The sequence below is a fragment of the Podarcis bocagei genome (assembly GCF_964188305.1).
Source record: "Podarcis bocagei genome assembly, chromosome: 5".
Lineage (NCBI taxonomy): Eukaryota > Metazoa > Chordata > Lepidosauria > Squamata > Lacertidae > Podarcis > Podarcis bocagei.
The window spans coordinates 63,434,339-63,454,518 of record NC_138129.1 but is presented as its reverse complement, the minus strand read 5'-3'; the positions used below and the strand labels follow the sequence as shown (position 1 = coordinate 63,454,518).

The following is a 20,180-nucleotide window of genomic DNA, read 5'->3' as shown; positions in this document are numbered from 1 at the left end:
ATATCCCATTATTCCTGCACAATGACACATACATACACACACACACACACACACACAGAGAGAGAGAGAGAGAGAGAGAGAGAGAGAGATCCTCACAACAACCCTGTGAAGTACTTTTGGCTGCAAAAAGGACACTGGACGTAGTCACCCAATGAGCTTCATGGCTGAGCATGGACTCCTGCCTATTGGAAACACATCCATGTACTGTATAAAGGTGAGATTTGAAATTTTCTCAGACATATTTTATCCTCTCCAATTATTTACATACACAGATATCAAGTTTCCCTGCTCTGGCCGGATTATGAGCTTTGAAGCTGGTAGTGACACGGTTAAGGCACTATTGTTCTAAGAAGCGCTTATCCGTGAGCATATTGTTTCAGATGGAATATATATACAATATGAGAAAAATCTTGTTTGCTGAAGTCTTCTGTAACTTCAAAACTTGCATACGTAGATGCCAAAAGATGTCTGTCCCATAAAAGATATTAACTGGTTTAATTTCCACTGTTGCTGGCAAGAAGCCAGTTCACATACTATATGAAAAGGTGTGTGAAAATCCCAAAGGAGGTGGACCTAGATATGGGCACTGTTCATGCTCAAAAGCATTGTCATTATATTTATTACACCTTCCAAGAATGAACCCCAGCACTGTATTCCAGACAATTGACTTCTGGATCACAATAGAGCTCTGCTTGCTGCAATTAAAGCCTGCAGTCACGGTCACCGTTTGAAGTATTCCGAACCTTTGCATGCAAATTACAGCCTTTAGATAGAAATTATCTCCAGAATGCACTTTGAAAACGAGCAGGAAGAAAGGGCAGCAATGCGGTTCAAACCCCCTTAGGCGCAAAAACCACTGGATGACCTTGGCTCGGTCACCGTCTCTCTGCCTGCCCTACATCACAAGGTTGTTGTTGGAACAGGGTTAAAAATGCGAGGAATGAAGAGGCGACCCTGAAGTCCTTGGGGTGAAGAAGGGCGGGCTAGAAAGAAAAGGAAAGGTCAGAGGGAACGATCTGCGAAGCCCGCCCCGCCCCAATAACTCTGCCCTAACTACCTTTGCTCTCACGGCTTTTCGCGGGGCTCACTTCGAAATAAGCACACGTAAGCCCAACGGCCACGAAGGAGATGCGTGCACACATATAGGACACTCGAATGCTTCCTTTTAACGTGATCACGAGAGGTGGCTCTCTGTGCGCGCCAGCCGAAGCAGCGCAGGGGAGGGGGCAGCTTCTCTCTCTCTCTCTTTTGCAACGCCAGAGCATTGTGGGCAGATTTTCCCCTGCAGCGAGCGAGGAGGCTCATAAACTCTGCAAAGAAGCCCCGCTTGCTTCTCCAGCGCCTCGCCGGACTCCAGAGAGCGCTGTGCAGCCGGCCCAGGGAAGCGAGCTGCAGGAGCAGCAGCCGCCCCAACCCCGGCCGGCGCAGGAGGGCAAAGGAGTCCCGGGCGGACACCTCCTCGGCGCGGCCGGGGGGCTCACTCCGGCCAGCTGCAGTCCCAGCCACGGGGCCCAGGTAAAGGAAACTTGCCTCCTTCTTTGTGCGCCTTCGCTTCCGCGCCGGCAGAGCTCAAGGTCTGGGCTGCCGCTGCTGCTGCTGCTGCCGCCTCCCCATTGCAAAGGACCAATGGGACTTTAAAAAACATTTTGCTCCCGGGGCTCGATCGCCAAGAGACCGGGATATTCCGATCTTAGAACAGGCTGGCCAGAAATAAGGATGGGAGAGAGAGAGCAAGAGGCTCAAAGGGGGTGTGGGTGCGGCGAAGAAATTTGGGGGAGAGTCGATGGTGGCGGGACTGAAGCTGCGCAGCGCGAGAACGCAGCTTCGAGTCGGTTTATCCGGAGAAATGCGAACTGAGGCTCTATTATATTATTATTATTATTATTATCATCATCATCATCATCATCATCATCATGATGAATGGTGATGATAAGGACTCTTTTTCCTTGGGCAGTTTGCTGCTTCCCAAAGTGCTCGCTTCCTGGCATGGAGCGGCTGCCCCCTACAGGATCATGCTCAAAGGGAAGAAATGTAATCTGTCCCTGCCGTGTTGAAAACCAAGGACAGGAAAAGCCCGGCACTTTAAGAGAAGCGCAGCTCAGCGCCACTGATGGGTCCTCCTTGTCACTTGCTGAGTTCAGCAGATCTCCCGTTGTCGGTGCCTTTCTTTTTTACCTTGCTCAGCTCGTTTGTCTGCTGGTGCGATTCGGGTTCTCCTCCCGATCGGTTTAAACAGAGTAGGGACTCAGACCTCAGATGCATGAAAGGAGAAAGATAGAAAGAGTGCTCCTGAGCAAGCACAGAGTGCTTTCTCCTCAGCAAGTCACCCCACCCATTTGACTTGTGCGTCTTTAAAGTGTCTAGTTGTGGGGAGAGGCGCAGGTTCTGTTGTATTTAGAATACCAGTGATTTTGTGTTGGGAAGGCTCCAGAAGAGTATCTGATTTAAATAATTTCTAGAGTCGGGGCTACATCACATGTCCTAATTTTTGACATAGAATCATAGACATGTCAGAAACAACCTCACAATCCCCTTGCCTTGATGTAATTGCTGTTTTATTTGAATTGAAAGCACAGGTATTGTGTGATTGGATTCATTCATGGATAGCAAACTCTTACAACTATTGATGGTCAGACACGCCTCCTCAGTTCTTCCCTCCTGATAGCATCCTGGCATTTATTTATGTTAACGTATAGGTTACCTGTTCCAGGGGCAGAGAGCAACTTACATACCTGATACTTCATACAAAGAACAGACAGGTGCCAAGGGATTCACAATTCCCTTCCGGTTCTCTTTTTAACTCCTTTGTCCAAAACCAAGGGGTTTCTTTTCCCAGCCTAATGTATTCTGCAGATGTGCAGAGGGATGGCAAGTTTCCTCTTAGTATTACGGCTGTTTCGCGGAAGCCTGATTCCTCTTTTACTAATTTATTTATTGTTGAAACAAGAGATGTGCGCTCCTGCACTGGTGGGGCAAGGGAAGCACACGCTTCCTTTTAAAGAATGGAATACGGAAGGAAAACAAAAAAAGATGTTCTTAAATAGCTAGCTATTGCTGCAGGAGAAGGAAAAGCTTCCTTGAGTTTCCAGATATTTTACCTTTTAAAGCAAGGGCGGCTAAACTCAGGCCTGAGGGCTGCATATGGTCCTGCAAGCCGCTCTGTCCAGCTTGAGGGCCTGTTTTGAGATAAAAGTAGATGGAACACTGGATGTGACTCTTATCTTTCTGCCATAGGCTGCATTCCAGCTATGTGAAATTCAGGTATTTCTATACTCACACCCGTATACACGTATCTCCCAAGCAATAGGCATATGCGCAGTTCAGGGACGCATCCCAGCCAGGCAAAAGTACTCAAAGAGGGTTTATTGTAGGGCTGGTAAGCACCTGGCCTGTAGAGACTGTATGAGGCCTGACAGGAGACACGGCCTGGGAAGATTCCTGAGGGCTACAGCGATAGGTCTGGTGGGCCACATTGGCCTCTGGGCATGAGGTTCCCCACCCTTGATTTAGTGCTGTTGTTCCAAACTGTCCAGGCTCCCACTAGTCAACCAAGACTTGGGACTCTTGGCAGGGACGCGGACTTATAAAAAATATTGGGGGGGGGGCGCCCCGGGAAAGCTCATGAATAATAAATAAGCTCATGAATATGCAAATAAAGTGGCGCCGCCTCCTCGTGAGCAAATAGGGGAGAGCGTGCTGCGCCTATTAATCAGCTCCGGAGCGGAAATTGGGTGGAGCTTTTGCTCGGGAGGGAGGGCAGGAGGCATGCAGCCCGACCCTGTGCATTTTGGGCTGGGGGACGGGCGGCGATGGCGCTCTGCTGGAGGGGCGCTGGAGATTATTGGGGGGGCAGAGCCCCCCCAAACGAATTTTTGAGGGGGCTCGGGCCCCCTCAAGCCCCATGGAGTCGGCGCCTATGACTCTTGGCTTGGTTACTACTAAGGGTGTTATTCCAAAGATGGCCGCGCTGCACAGTCCAAACATAGGTCAGGTCACCAGCAGTGTTTTGAAACTCCCATTGTTCTAGGAGCATTTTGCGACAGGGAATTTCATTAATGCGAGCAGTTTCTGAGCTCTGGGCGCAGTACTGCGCTTAAGATTTCAGAATAAAACTGCAGAGTGGAAGGAAAGGAGGACCTTTTTCTGCCTCCCCGCTTCCAGCTACTCTCTGAAGACTGGACAAGAGACCCTCCTAAGAATATTAGGGGGGTGGGCAGGGGAAGGACTAGACCATGTGAAAAGTGAACATAATATTTTAGCTGCAGTTCATTTTCAGCTTTGTATTCTTGTTATATAAAAAAAGTGTGCCTAGACATTCCGTTGTTGCGCCCATAACCCAGGTTTAGGGTGCCATTTAGCTCCTAGCTTTCATAGCTCATTTTCTAAAACTGATTACAAGGTGTGCAAATCAGCCGCTTAAATCAGAGTTCTAAGTTACAAAGATTGTCATAAATTACAAAGACACCATCCCATCTCTTGGCATGCCTCCTGAGCTCTGCTTTTGGAGAGTGGGGTAGGCACAGCCATTTATGTGTTTTACATACTGAGGCATGGGATCAGGCCAGCAAGCGGGCACTTCTGTCAGAAGGCTGGGTCCATTTGCGCTGGTGCAACCAGTGATGCATTCTTGGAGATGGGAGCAGTTGACAGCTCACTATCCACTCTAGGCTCAGGGGCTTCCTTGGGGATGGGAAGCACTTCACTGGCCGCAAGTGGAGCTGAGGCCTAGTTAGGCGGCTCTTCCTCAACGCTTGGGTGTGTGCTTTCTCTGAACAAGTGCCTCTTCACGATATGGGTCAGCACCTCCCAGACCACTGGGTCCCTCCACAGAATCAGGTTCCGCTCTTCCATTCCTTCTCTGAAGTCAAGAAGTCTCCACAGGACTCAAAACGGCTTCATAAAAATATAGTTGGCAAATAATCTGTAGTCCAAAACCTAAATGCATGCTTATGAATAGAGAGTACTTGTCTCGCTGCCTTTCATTGCTATATTGCAGCGTTTAGAAGTGGAATGACTGTACCATTCCCCCCTCCTTTCTCTTGTTTGTGAGAGAAGTAGTTTGGTTAGATTGCCTAGAGACTTGTTTGTACAAGTGAGCCCGGGTGGGTGTGAACAAACTGAGGAGAGCAGAACTGAAGCACACGAAGTCCGAATTGGGTCACTACATTCTGTAGAGTTCAGAGTTGAGAAATTCAGATTCCTACGAAAGGTTTACCTCCCACACTCTCGGGCCTATGAGAGCCTGTTCAGCCAAAATATTTAGGTGCGGTTATCTGCCAAATGAGGGAATAAACAATTTACTTCAAAGCATTGTGTAGGACCAACATAATTCTGGGGAATTAAGAAATTTCTCAGAATTAAGAGATTAAGAGTATGCTTACAAATCAATATTTTTTTTTCTTCTTCACTGCCTTGTTTTCATATTCTCCCTGGTACAGTGTTCCCCCTGATACAATTCTAGGAGCTCAAGGTGGCATACCTGGTTCTCCCCCTCTGCAATTAACTCCCCACAACAACCCTGTGAAGTAGGTCAGCTGAGAGGCAATGACTGGCCCAAGGTCATCCAATGAGCTTCATGGCTGAGTGGGGATTTGAACCCTGGTCTCCCAGGTCCTTGTCCAACACTTTAACCACTACACCACACAGGCTTTGTCATGTGTCATATAACATTACTGTAAACACATCAGAACGAATGTTCACTGAGGACGGTCATTAGGAAGTGACCTTTGCTGATATTTGGTGTGGGCTGGGTTTTGTCTTTTAACCTTTATCTCTTGGTGATGTCTGTTTGACACCATTTTGGTTACAAGACAAGGAAATGTCGGCTGGTGAGTCGAATACCGATAAAGAATAAGCAAAGTGCAGCCTCCTTAAGTGGCAGTCTCCACTTGGCAGAGCAGGATATATTTGGCTCCCATCCCAAACCAATTGGGCCATTAATCATCATGAAACATGTAGGGCGAGCTAAAAACGAGGCACTTAATTCTGGTCACAAATTAGTCTAAAACCTGTGTGATAGTACCGGCTCAAATGGAGGCACCTTAGCATTTAAATGCTGATTGCAGAAACAGGTGTTAGATTCTCAAAACCTATTCGCAGAGGTTATAAAAAATGCCCATGTTAAATCAAACACTCATTTCAGTTTTTAATAACTTCGCAGGTCTAGGCTGAACTATCTGTGGAGACTTTTTTGGGTCACAAGTGACTCCTTAAAAAACAAACACACACGGTTAAGGTTTGCAGGCCTGTTTCCCCACCCCCTCAACCTCCACTATTCCACATGATGAACATGCCTTTCTGCTTTTGTCTTGTTCCACGATCACAATATGGAAATTATGAAGTCATACCCATCAAACCACTAATTTTCATAGAAAGCAGGAGCCACTTCTGCAAAGGTGTTCACATACTGTACCTGAGGTTTATGGGGACAGACAGAGGATCACTCCAGACAAGTGTTCCCCAACTTGGTGCCCACCAGATATTTGGGACTCCAGTCGCCCTCAGCCCAAGCCAACAGCCAGGATGATGGAAGCTGTAGTGAGAAACATTGGGGGGTGGAGAGCCCAAGGTCACAGACGGCTGTTCTACCTGTTGGATTAACTTTGCTGGATTGCCATATGTAGGACATAGAACAATGTGCATGATGGACAGCAGAATCAAAGTATCAACCACACAAAACAAGCTCATTGGAAACCACTCAATGTTGCATATTTATTATAGACGTTGTTCTCCAGTTGTCTGCATAACAGAACTTCTGCTGTGCCATCAATTCATGGTGTGAACAAAATAGCATTTTTGTCTAGCTTTGTAAAAACATAATTCTCCCAGCATTTGGTGTGTTGGGAGGTGTTGACCTGCACTCAAGGCTACATATGACTAAAGGATAAGCTAGTTTGGGAGAGGCAAGGTTGCCTTTGTCTGGCGTCCAAGTTCTTATCCCAGAGAAGTCAATGGGAGCTTTGTCGTTGACTTCAGTGGGTTAATGATTTACTCTTTAGAAAATGCCTTGCTTTTTCTCTTTGCCAGAACCTGTTAAAGGATGCAACATAATGAAATATAGAAATGATTCTGCAAACTATATCCTAATGGGAGATAGGTCAGGGTTTGGTTGGTTTGGTTTGTTTGTTTGTTTCTACAAAGCATTTAACCACACTTCCCCCTCAGAATTTTGGAGAGGGGCATTATATGCCTGAGAATCTGCTCAGAAGACATTCAATCAAAGCAGCCCTACGTATAAGGAGAAAATGGCATTTTAAGTCAAAAATGGATGGCTGTGTATAGTCATTACTGCCACCTTGTTAAATGGCTATTTAACTGCCTGTGGACTCAGTGGAGGTTTTGCCAATTATTTTGAAAGTAATTGAGTTCGCATTAAAGTATTCCAAGTTAATTACACAGCAGCCAGCTTTGTTTATCCAAGTCTCATAAGGTCCATAGACAAACAACAACAATGATTTAGAAATTTAAGGAGTGCCCTGTGATAAATATAGCTTACCACCAGGGGCTGATTTTTTTAAATCTCTGGCTTGTCATGTTTAATAGTGTAGTCACTAGTCGCAACTGAGGAATATCATGGTGCAGGTTGCACATGCTGCAAATGTGTGGGTTGACTAGGAGTGTGGAAGTAAGCACACAGGCAGTAGCCGATCAAAGCAACACCAGTTCCATTCCTTGGAAATCTCTTCCATTGTTTGCTTCCCAGTGCTTCTCACTATCAGTGTCCCATCTGGCACATGGCTGTGACAGATGTTTCATGACTAATTTCCAAACAGTTCAGTACTCAAAACGGTACACACGGCAAACGATTTGCCTTCTCATAGCCATGTGAAAGCATCTTGCAGGAGCTGCCTGATAACTGTAAGGAGGTTTCTTTCTAAACCTTTACTTCTCTAGTATATCAGTAGGGGCCATAGGAGGGAGGTTTCTCAAGTCACCTTTGCTCTAGAGTCCAGCTCAACTGTTGCACTGAGTCCAAGGAACTTCAGAACAGTATTAGTCAAGGAGAGTGAGCCTTCTAACACAGAACTTTGTATGGAATAATTGCTCACAGTTTATCTGATTTATTTAATTTTGTTTAATCTCCTTATAATGGCAGAAACTAAAGGGCATCTTTGCCCAAGGAAATTTATTTCATGGGTTAATAAAGCACGAAGTCCATGCAGTGCATGGAGTCTCCTGGGGGAGTCTCAAATTCAGGAACCCTTCTATGCCTCCAAGAGTTTTGTTAGTCTAGAGTTTAACTGGAACATTAGAGGTGGTGTATTTAACCTTATGTGGCAAAAGAAAGGAATAATTTGTGGTGTGTGCTCTGTATAAAAATACTCTCAAGTTGAAACACTGGTGAAATTATGATGGGCAGAAGCTTTAACTAATGTGCCTAAAGTCTCTGAAACGCTGTGTTTGTTTTGCAATATCACATGAGTGGTATTCAAACTAACTTTTATACAGAGTAGACCTATTAAAATTAATGCCCCTAGCTTAGTCATGCTCATTTAATTTCAGTGGGTCTGCTGTGAGTAAACCCTAGCTGAAGAACACCCTATGTGTTTTCATATTTATGAAACTAAACAAAATTATTATGTGAACCAAAATTATTATGATGAAGTGTGGTATATACATCTAGTAGATAAATAAATAACCCGCTCCCCAACCCCCCCCCCAATGTCCCATTGAACAGATGAGTTTTAATTTTGGATAAGTATACATAAGATTACGGGACGCGGGTGGTGCTGTGGGTAAAACCTTAGTGCCTAGGACTTGCATGGTCGGCGGTTCGAATCCCCGTAGCGGGGTGAGCTCCCATCTTTCGGTCCCAGCTCCTGCCCACCTAGCAGTTCGAAAGCACCCCTAAGTGCAAGTAGATAAATAGGTACCGCTTTCTAGCGGGAAGGTAAACGGCGTTTCCGTGTGCTGCGCTGGCGCTGGCTCGCCAGAACAGCTTCGTCACGCTGGCCACGTGACCCGGAAGTGTCTCCGGACAGCGCTGGCCCCCGGCCTCTTAAGTGAGATGGGCGCACAACCCTAGAGTCGGACACGACTGGCCCGTACGGGCAGGGGTACCTTTACCTATACAAAAGATTACTCAGTAAATCTATAAATAAGTTTTTAAAAACCAAATCCATCTCTCATGTTACCTTATTGTAGGGGTGGGGAACTCTAGGCCTGGGGGCCAAATCCAGCCCTCCTGACTCTGCCCAGGCCGTCCCTCTGCCCCAGGCCATATCCCTCACTGCTCCCAATACATGCCCTTAATTGTGGGGTTGTTGTTTTCCCCCCCAGGCTTGAATATATCTTACCTGTAATAATGCCACAGGCACAGCCTTCCCCGCTTTTGACCACACCTACCACTAGGATATGCCCCTCAGAAGATTGCCCATCAGGGAATACAGACCTGGAGCTGGAAGAGTTCCTTATCCCTAGCTTAAAGGGACAAATAAAGCTTTCATTACGCTGATTGCAAATTTTCAACTCGAGAGAGACAGATGAACTCCTGTGGAGAAAATGCCAAGCAACAGTTCATATCTCTTAGCAAATACTTTCTTTTGATGGGAGACAAGATAGTAGCTATCACAGCATTCAAAATCAGAAGTCATTTAAAGAGAAAAAGGAAAATATGATCTCTTTGCAAATTTCAGTTGCGGGCTGACTGACCTCTGCATTGTTTGTACACTTCTTCACCTCTCAGGATTTAATTAATACTTTCCTACATGGATAAGAAGTTTAAGAAAAAGGACCAGCACTGTGAAGTTGAATCCAAATGCTCCAGAGGAGGTTGTTCTGCACCAAAGGATTTGCTTCATATTCCTGAATACCTGATACTGCCTTTAGAAAACAGCTCTTATATTATTAGTGATCCTCCCAGCAGTGTCACGGTTCCACTTGACTGAAACAGAGATCTGATTTTAAAAGCAAAGTATGTGCAAAGTTCTGTCAAAACACCTGAGAGGTTTGAGTTTATCATTACAGCTGGTAGATATATGCCTTTTTACAGTCAGATCCTGGCAGGCACAGGATTGGTGTGTGTGTGTGTGTATGTGTGTAAGTGTGTAAAGGCTTCCAACTGTTAAGAAGATGAGATATCCCCTCACTCCAGTGCTGACAGCCTTCCTCTTTCAAAGGATTGCAACCGCTGTCACTCAGTCAAGCAGTTTTGCACGGCAGAGATGAGAGACTGTTATGTGTGTTTTGTCATTGGTCTTATACTTGTAAGCTGCTTACAAACCACCTTGGCAATGAAGCAGTATATAAATAAAAAGCCCCAGCCTCCAGTTCTGTATACTAAAGGCTTTGGAGAACCTTTCTCTGCCTGGCTCCAGAACAGTATTTGACCAGTAAAATGCTGTTGTATGGAAGGGGGTGGGCAGGACTTGAAATGTGGGATTCTAAAATGGCAGATGGTGCAGAGTGGCCCAGCTCTCTCCCACATGCTTGGGAGGAAATGATGCTTCACTGCAGGTCTTGGTTTGAACAACAGCTACTCAAATGAGAGAGGATGGTTGGGCTAACTGACAACATATGGTTTCTGGATGCAGTGGGATATCTAGGTCTTGCAATGTGTTATTTACTGAGAATGTTGGCCTAGGTTCTCAAGCCTGATGGGTGAGTGTGAATGGCTTTGATTTCCCAGACTTTTGTTCCCAGACTTCATGCAAACCCAGGATTGTGATGCGGCACGACAGATCATCCAATGGAGACTTCATGATGACATTCTTACATTTTTATTATACAGAGAGAAAATATTTTCATTTAAATGTTTTAAATCTTTTATTTTGTTATGTTTCTGCACATATTATTGGATAGCACATAAAAGGGTGATTAATCAAATGCCAATGCAGAATTTCAGCCTGTGCTGCTCCTCCATCATTCAGCCAATGGAAACACAAAAGCATCTCACACAGCTGTCTCCCCATGTAGTGTACAGCAGCGTCCCTGGGAAAAAGTACTTGCTATTTCCACAGGGCATGGGAAATTACTATCTGAATGCTGTGCTGCCATTCCTCCCCCTCGAAATTCTAGGTGCATGTACACATCACAGTGAATAGTCTGGTATTCTGTGAATTTTCTATAGCTGTGAATATGCAGCATCTGTAGAAGTAAACTAGTTATTGTTGGCCAGTGCAGTCAGTTGAACCTAATAATCCTTTAAGGTACTGGAACCAAAAAGCATTCAGTTTTCTATCCAGGCCCATATGTAAATCATATAACGGTATACAGTATTCTAATAGTCAACCCTTTGCTGTATAATAAGTAGTTTAGTCGAGCAAAATATAGCATGATGAGAATAAGGGAGGGAATCATTAATTTCCCCCCAAATGTTAAGGTCAATAAATGTTCAGGCAGGCAGAAGTAACACAATGTCATGTAGTTCAAGCTTTTAATTGTAGTCACTGAAGTCAATGTGCATGGCTAGAGGCAGCAATTTTAGATTTCTGTAAAACCTAAACTAGCTCTCAACACTTTGCTTCTTTGCATGAAATCCCATCTTTAGTCTTAGTGTGTGCATTTTTCATGCATCCTGTATCATTTGAGTCCTTTCCTGCATAACTAATTCTTCTCCCTGTTCTTCACTTGACAGATTGAAAACTCATTATGTACACATCTGTATATCCAAACAGATTTCAAAAGTATGTACTGCATATATTCCCCCAGAGTCTGCATTTACATTTGATAGGTGGCTTTTGCTGACAATTCTGCTTCGCTGCTCTGTGTTCATCTGGACCACCTACCTAGACCAGCTCTTTGGAGAGCCTTTAAACAGGAGATGCTAGATCACACATGGATAGCTGGCAAAGGAGGATGAGGGTGTAAATGCTATTTCATGACAGAAGGCATGGTTAGCATAAAGGAGACCATGGGGTCCTTCCACTGCCAGCTCACTAGTTGATGCCCACAAGGAAGGAGTTCTTAATTAGCTCCTGTTGAGATGCCGCAATCCTGCTCCTGAAGGGAATTTGTTGATTCAGCATCTTAATCCTCCATGGGATGGGTGTACCTGACCCAGCCTAAAGCTCAGTCGGCCATTTAGGTCAGGTTAGGATTGCTGAGTTTAGTTATAAACGTCAAGTGTTTTGGCCGCTGGCTTTCTATTTGTTTGTGTGGGTTTGGTTTTTTTACTTAAGTAATTCATCTCGCAAAATAGACAATGATCAATCTGCAAATGTGCACTCACACTTGGTGCTATGTGTGTATCTCCTTGCAGAATTCACAGTAGGGAAAGAAGATCAAGGAATCGTGGATGGACTAGGCGAGAGGTCAGATTAAAGTGGGTAAGGGCTGAGGTAGCTGTGTTTCCAGGCGCCTAAGATTTCTTTCTAGAGCCTGTCCAGCTATAACATTCCTCTTGTAGGATCCCTGAACCTCAGCTCCTGTAGCCAGATGGACTACATTAAGCCAACAGTACATTTCAATACATCTAGAATTTCAATCCAAAATGACAATATGCCTTGAGAGAGCCATTCCCCTTGTTGCTTTCGTTTGTACTACTACAAAGCAATTTTGAGGGCTCAAATTTTAATCGGAGCAGCGGCACCAAAGGAGGAGGTGCTTAATCCTCCTCTTCCTGCCCCCACGACCTTTTCGTGATCCAAAAGAGGTGTACTTTTAAAATAAGTAGGACATGACTGGATAACCAAATCAGAACGTTGTGGGTTCACCTCGAAAGCCTTTTGACAGAACTCTGGCACACCTCCTGTTGCAATATTCTCTCAGGTCACAATCGAAGCATTATCTAGACCTTGGCGAGTTTTATTAGCTATTATGAAATCTTTCCCCTTCTAATGAGATCTCCCCCACCGACCCCAACAATAAGCCTCAAAAACTGGCAGCTGACTTGAGTGTGCTTTGCAGCTTGGAAGCGGTGTGGTGACACTTTGACGTTGTTTGTTCAGTTTCCTCACACAAAGCTCCGTTGCCAATAGTCAGGTCTTTCGTCCAACTTGGGTCTCAGATAAGGCATGTTCATGTTTTCCTTGATTTTGTTAATCTGGCCTGTTTTGTGGTTTGGCAGAGCCCACTCTTGCTCAGGGGCAGCAGTGTGGCACAGTACCCCTTTCTCCCTACTACCTCTCACTGCTGTAAGCGACAGCTGCCATCACTGGCAGAGTTAATGGGGACCCTGCCCCACCAACCTCAGCCAACTCTCCACCCCACCTGCCTGCCTGCCTCCTTGCTTACAACTAGTCAAGAGGTGGCTAGTGAACAACTAGTCAGCAGGGTTTTAAGTGGGTCTCCTTAAACCACAGGATCACTCTGGAAAGGGCTTTCCTCCCACTTCTGCCTGCTCTTACAGATGCTACTCATTGAACTGCAGCTGAGGTATAAAATCAATCTTGCTGAATGCTCAGTAATGACAACAGATGCATTGCTGATTTTTCTGGTCCTTCTGCACAGATTCAATGTCTTCACTGGTTCTCTGTAGACTGATGGTATAACAAGGAAGATATGAAGCCTCAGCCAAAATAACCTCTTCAGAATGGGACACTGCTGTTATTATTTAGCATCTCTACTAGGTATGGTGCCTTCCAGGTACTGTTATAGACTGCAGCTTCCCCCAGCCCAGCACTTGGCCATGCTGGCTGGGGCTGTTGAAAGCTGAAACTAGCAATGTATGGTGGTCAGTGCATTGAATAAACTCTTGGGCTCCCAATTCACTTCTACGCAAACAACCATCTTTGCTGTGGCATCCGGTAACACTCAGAATCACCCATGATATTGTAGCATAAGACAATCAAAGCTGTTTCACTTTGCTTTCCATTCACACTATTTAAAAATACAACCCCCAAAAGTGTAGTCAGTGTGACTTTAAAATGCAAATGTGGTTGTTACTTTTATTTAGTAGCATGAACAAACTTGATTTTGTTTGTTTGGCATCAGGGAGTTTGGCAGTTGGGTATGTGAGAAACAGAGTTTGGGGGTGATCATGAGAGAGATAGAGAGATACTGTGATTGTATTTGTGTGTTGGAGATCAGAGCCCATCTCTGCCATTGGACTTGGGTTCTGGGACAAGTTATTTTAGCTTCACCACTTTACCTCCTGTGAAATGGGTTTCTGTTGCTTTGAAGGGATGGTTTTGCATGTTCCTTTCTGCCTTGTGCTCAGGTTCTGGCGCAAGTTGTCTTTTGCCATCACACGTTTGCTTCCTGTGAAATGGTTTTCTGAACAAGCAGATAATTGTGGCTTCAGAAAGTGGCTTTGTGTATTGGGGATCAGTGCCCCACCCTTACGCCCATTGCCTTGTGCTCAGGTTCTGGAGCAAGTGTGCCTGTCTTATCTCCAATTTGCCTCCTATGGGTTGGTTTTTTGTTGGAGCAGAAAGCTGTCACTTAAGATGCGGGGTTTGATATTTGGGGCTGAAAGCCAACTTCTGTGTTGTACAAAGGTTGAGATCACTTGTCCCCATCTAGTCCAGACAGCTGTCTTGTCTGTAGCATTGGCCAGTAGGGATAGCAGGGAAATTTGTTTAGGTAACCTACCCAGTTTGCAATTCCCAAATAAAATACAGTAAGCCCACAACTTATGCACATTTAACATGTGCACATTCAACTTTATGCTCTTGGCAAAAAGTAAAATATAAAAGGGCATGGAAAGGGGGTAGTGTCTGGGGGGGGGAGTCTTTGGCAGTCCCACCCACCATTGAACCCAATGTGTTTTGGCTTTAGGCATGATCCCCAGAACGTAACCCCCACGTAAGTGGTGGGCTTGCTGTACACAGTGAAACACACCTATCCTTCACAATTTCTACTTCTCTGATTTTTTGCAGTGCAGTTGTCCAACCCAACATTCATCCCCCCCAAAGGCATATGTTAAGGAAAAGTGCGCACAAAAATGCTTATTTTAGTGAAAATAATGTCCCAAAATTGGGGGGAAGCTGATTGGAAAGAAAATGTATATTTTAGGCAAAATTGCAGAGTAATGCTAGGTGAAATGCATAGGAAAATGCACATGAATTTTCATACAGTAGTTAAAAGAAGTTTGCAAACTAAGGTGGAAACGGGGAGAACCAAACTGAAGATTGGGGGGCGGGGGAGAGAAACAAATAGAAACGAAAATGAAAACCAATTTATCTGTGTCTTTGAAAAGGTTAAAAGCAACCAGCCATGACTGAAAACTGTACTAGAACCCCTTTCCCTCCCAGTTTGTTTGTTTGTTTTGTTTTTTTGAAAGGTGCATTTAGTTCCTTCAAAGAGAGGAGCTGTACAGCAGGACCAGGTGGAGGAGGCAGTGATGATCATTTGCCTCACAAGTTGCATTTTCTTTCTCACACATGAGGTAGTGTCTTCTAATAACATCTGTGAGAGGAGAAGGGTCCCAGTCCCAGCAGTGATGAACACACTGTATTGCTTTCCCAAGGCATCAATGGCTACTAGCCACGATGGCTATATATTACCTCTAAATACTAGTTTCTGGGGATCACAAGCAAGAGAGAGCTCATAGCCATCTGCTTCACTGCTGTGAGAACAGAAAGCTGGGCTAGATGGACCTTTGGCTTGATCCGTAGGAACGTAGGAAGCCGCCTTACACGTAGTGAGTCCTTTGGCCCATCTAGCTCAGTACAGTACTGTCTACACCAACTGGCAGCAGCTTTCCAGGGCTTCAAGTAATGGACATTCCCTGCCTTACCAGGAGATGCTGGGGATAGGATCTGGGGCCTTCTGAGTGCACAACCTGTCTTGTAACAATAAGCTACAGTCGGACCTTGGTTGTCAAATGCCTTGGTACTTGGACATTTTGGCTCCCGAACGCCGCAAACCCGGAAGTGAGTGTTCCGCTTTGCGAACGCTTTTTGGAAGCCAAACACCCAACGCGGCTTCCGATTGAGTGCAGGAAGCTCCTGCAGCCAATCGGAAGCCACGCCTTGGTTTTCAAACAGTTCCAGAAGTCAAACTGACTCCCGGAATGGATCATTTTGACAACCAAGGTCCCACTGTATTGCCCTTCTTCCACTGAGCTATAGCCTTTTCCAGCAGGGCTGCTTTTACTTTCCTATGCCATTACTTGGCATTTTTTTCTGCCTGCTGTCCTGTACCTTTTGACAGCAGTGTATTAGGCAGAAGCCCAGCAGGTGAAACAGTTCCATGCTGGGATAAGCTCCCTAACCCTAAGCCTGCCATGCAGCTGTTAAAACAAACCTTTCTACCTACATAAGACCTACAGCTACAAGGCAGATCAATGTGGCATCTATCATTGTTCTTAATTCAGAAAATAAAACTTGCCCTTTTAGCAGTGCTTGCAGACTACAAGTAAATCAGACACTAAGTTGAACATTTAATTAAGGCTGCAATCCATAACTTTTTATTAGAATATAAAACTTACTGAAATCCACAGTGTCTGAATTCTGAGGGAATATTAATGCACAATATAATCATGTTTCTGTTTGGGAAGGTTTGTGATATGAGGTAGAACCAGGCTTTGCTTGTCTTACCCAAAATAATTTTTTATGTTTCTGCCACTGTTAATTATTGGCAGCCTTTTAAATAATCCTTTCAAAAAAAAATATGATAATTCTTTCACAACTTGGTTCAGGCATTTTCTCTTGGGAGTTAATCAGATGTTTTGTTTCTCTTGGAGCTTCAAAAATAAGACAATCCTTCTTTGGAAAGTATATGAAGATTCTTGCAAATGCCGTGTTTTTACCATGCCTGAACACGACTTCTATTTGCATCCTTCTGTGTTATCACAGTAAAGGTTGTATTTGCTTTTCAAGCAAGGTCATTAGTCAGCTGACCAACTCTTTAGCAGCTGGAGTGACTACATGTTTTGCCAGTGTAACTCGACTTTTCAGGAGTGTTTGGAGCGCTTCCTAGAAAGAGAAGGCTTGTCTGGGTTTCTTTTCTTCCTTTTGATTTGGCAGCTGGGAGGATATGAAGGTAACCTGGCCAAATACTTCTGTTAACTGCCAGTTTGAACTCCAATAATGAAATGCCGAGTTAAATTGCTGCAATGCAGTTGCAAATGATAGGCAGTATCAGAAAGCTGTTGCAATAGCTCTTAACGAGAATGCATTAACTTGTCATCTCACTGGGGAGAAATGATCTTGGTTTCAAAATACTGTTTTTAAATGCTTCTTAATGATCAAAGGGTCCTTCCTTGCAGTGAATGCCACAGGCATTGATCTTAGTGACTCTATGCATTGTCAGTTCGGAAGTGGCAAACCATTGCTGCCAGCTCAGTGGAACTTAATCCTACATGTGCATAGATGAGAGTTAGTAACAATGAATAATATGGTGCTTACTTCTGAGTAAACATGCACAGGATTCTACTGTAGTTTGACATGGTGTTGAATGTTTTGGATTTTTAGATTCAGTTTACTTGTTCTTCAGTTGACGCAAATATAAAGCAAACTACAGCTGTCTCTATAAACCATGTCCTTGTGAATGAGAAGCGAAGGCTTCTCATGATGTTGATGTTGACAATTTCCACATCTAATTGACACACATATTCTACATCTTTGTTATATCATTTTCTGTATATATACTTATTTTATAGAACATATTTTCAAATGGATACATCCACTAAAATTAAAGATGTCTCTTGTGCTTACACAATGATTGTCTAGAGTTTAAACTGAAGGTTTCCTGGTACTGTTCTACTGACACACTGTTCAGATAATCCTGCACAGAAACCTATTTCTACTGATGTATATGACTTATAGAACCTAGCAGTACTGCTGAAAACATGGCTACTAAGCAGAGACAACACCACAGAAGCTTTTCTAAATCTTTTGAATAATCGTTGACAAGCATGGGGGCTTGTTTTATGGCAAAAGTCAGGGTTAGACACAGTCTGTTGTATTGACATGGATATGTGTGCTTTGTTAGCAGAAAAACAAGAATGTAAGCAGTAATGGTCATGTCTAAGGACTGATTCATATGTTGTTGTTGCTTGCTTGCTTGCTTATTTTCCCCAAACTTGGCAGCCTTCTCCAACCTTCAGATCTTCTGGACTACAGTTCCCATCAGCGCCAGCCAGCGCAACTGATGGGAATTGTAATCCAAAACATTGGGCAGGCATCAAGTTAGCAAAGGCTGAATTATGATTTACTGTGATGTGTGAACTGTTTTTTTGTATCCAGACCTATCTATTAACACATACAAAAAAGGGGCTAGTTATTCTCCAAAACTACCTACATCAGCTTTCATATTAGCTAATACATATCCATGGATGTTCATCTATAAATGGGAATTGGAAATATCTGTCAGTTTGCTGCCCTTTAGAGGTGTCTATAATCAGCTGCTTGAGGCAGAACCCTAGGGAAGGACCCTGGCAATATCTTGTCATGTCTATAATTAGTTTCTCTTCCGGGCCCCCCACCTTGCTTTTTAAACTAGGAAAGCTGTAGTACACAGCACATTAATTATAGGCCATGTCCCAGAGTAATCAATGCTTCCAACAGTAATAAGATGAGTGATTACTTATCACCTCAACTTCTACTCAACATGCATCTCCTCAGCGTTTCTTCCTCTCCTCCATCTTCCCCTCCCTTTACCTCCCCAATTTCTTTCTGAATTTCCTTTGGTCTTGTGTGTTGTTGCTTAGCAGTGAAAAATAATCTGATAGCGATACGCCCGTGTCTTCAGAGCAGGAACTGTTACAGTTAGAAGAGAAAACATTGATTTAAAAGATGCCTGGAAGTGCTTACTGGATAAGGACTCAAAGGATAATAATTTCACTCCATGCAGATGGAAACTGTCTTAATAGCTCTGTGTTTAAAAATAGATTATTCTGGTGAAGTGAGCAGTTTGGACATAAAGAAGTAATCGAAAGGAAGTGTGATGCTTAGGTCTTGAAATAACTATAATTGTATTGTTTAACAGTTTCCACCCCCTCCTCTTTTTTTTAAGGTGGACTACATGTCTTCAAATGATGTTTCACTAATGGCTTGACATCTGTGGTCTGGACAGCAGTCATCATTATGGAGAATACAAATGGTATGGATACAGAATTTAACCTTAATTGAAAGGCAGAAACTTTATACTGTTCATTTTTCTGTTAATTGCTAAACGATTAAAGAACTCATGCTTTTTGAATTAGACTTTTAAAAATGTTCAGGCCCCAGTTTTGAATACTCACCCAATCTCTGTTCAAAATCTGTAAGTGAATCTGTAAGTGCAAAGGGAAAATAGGGTTCTTGCAGGAGGGGTCTGCTTCTGGACCTTATGCCTGCAGAGAGAAGCTGATGGCCTTTCCCCCTAAAGGTAAAGGACCCCTGGATGGTTTAAACTCCAGTCAAAGGTGACTATGGGGTGCGGTGCTCATCTCGTTTTTCAGGCCAAGGGAGTCGGTGTTTGTCCACAGACAGTTTTCCAGGTCATGTGGCCAGCATGACTAAATCGCTACTGGCACACGGAGGACCATGACGAGTGCCAGAGCGCACAGAAATGCCGTTTACCTTCCTGCAGTAGCAGTACAGTGGTGCCCCGCAAGACGAAATTAATTCGTTCCGCAAGTTTTGTCGTCTAGCGAATTTTTCGTCTTGCGAATCACGAAATCCCATAGGAATGCATTGAAAATCAATTAATGCGTTCCTATGGTCAAAAAAAGTCCAAACAAAGCCAAATTTGGTACAACAACAGTTTATTAACTGCTCTTTAAAGTCACACATACTGTAAAGAGCAGTTCAAAAATTGAAGGGAAAATAAATTAACTTTATAAACATGACAGAAAAACATTTAAAAATCAACAAAGTGTACAGTACATTTTCTAAGACTCTGGGGGACAACTCGAAGAAGGTTCCTCTTCCACTCTTTGCTTCTTGCTGAAGAACCTGTCCATGGTCTGCTGCTTCATCCGCCTTTTCAGCACCTCCCTGAAAGGCAACATGACTCTCGTATCAAAAGTGTTCGCAAGGTCACGTGCCACGTGCTTGTCAGGGTGGTGCCGCTGTGCAAAAGCCTGCACATCCTTCCACTTCAGGCAAATGTTCCTCAGTTCTTTGGAGGACAGCCGTTCCTCAGTTGCTTCCTCCTGGAACTCCGCTGCAAAGTCTTCAGCCGCAGGAACATCAGAACTGGCAGCCTCTCCATGCCTGACCATGCTGTGGATGCCAGATCTTGTCTTGAACCATTCAAACCAACCTCTGCTTGCCTTGAAGACTTCTGGCTCGCCTGAGGTTCCTGGCTGTTCCCGGATGAGGTCAGTGTGCAAGGCCTTGGCCTTCTCACAAATGACGGCCTCAGACACT

The 20,180-nt window shown here is 44.3% G+C and overlaps 1 protein-coding gene across 6 annotated transcripts in view; it reads left to right on the top strand.

The window, feature by feature from the left end:
• The window catches only part of KANK4 (KN motif and ankyrin repeat domains 4), a 63,872-nt gene that overhangs the window by 19,765 nt on the left and 23,927 nt on the right, over positions 1–20,180 (top strand). For 2 of the 6 annotated variants that reach the window (XM_081193679.1, XM_081193675.1), the window contains exons 1-2: positions 231–1,515; positions 18,841–18,927. In XM_081193679.1, coding sequence (XP_081049805.1) covers positions 18,912–18,927 — 16 coding nt within the window. In that variant the 5' untranslated portion in view covers positions 231–1,515; positions 18,841–18,911. Of the gene's footprint in view, positions 1–230; positions 1,516–13,295; positions 13,315–16,755; positions 16,867–18,840; positions 18,928–20,180 lie in introns of those variants that run through there. The other 4 variants (XM_081193680.1, XM_081193676.1, XM_081193677.1 and 1 more) reach the window with 3 other exon arrangements.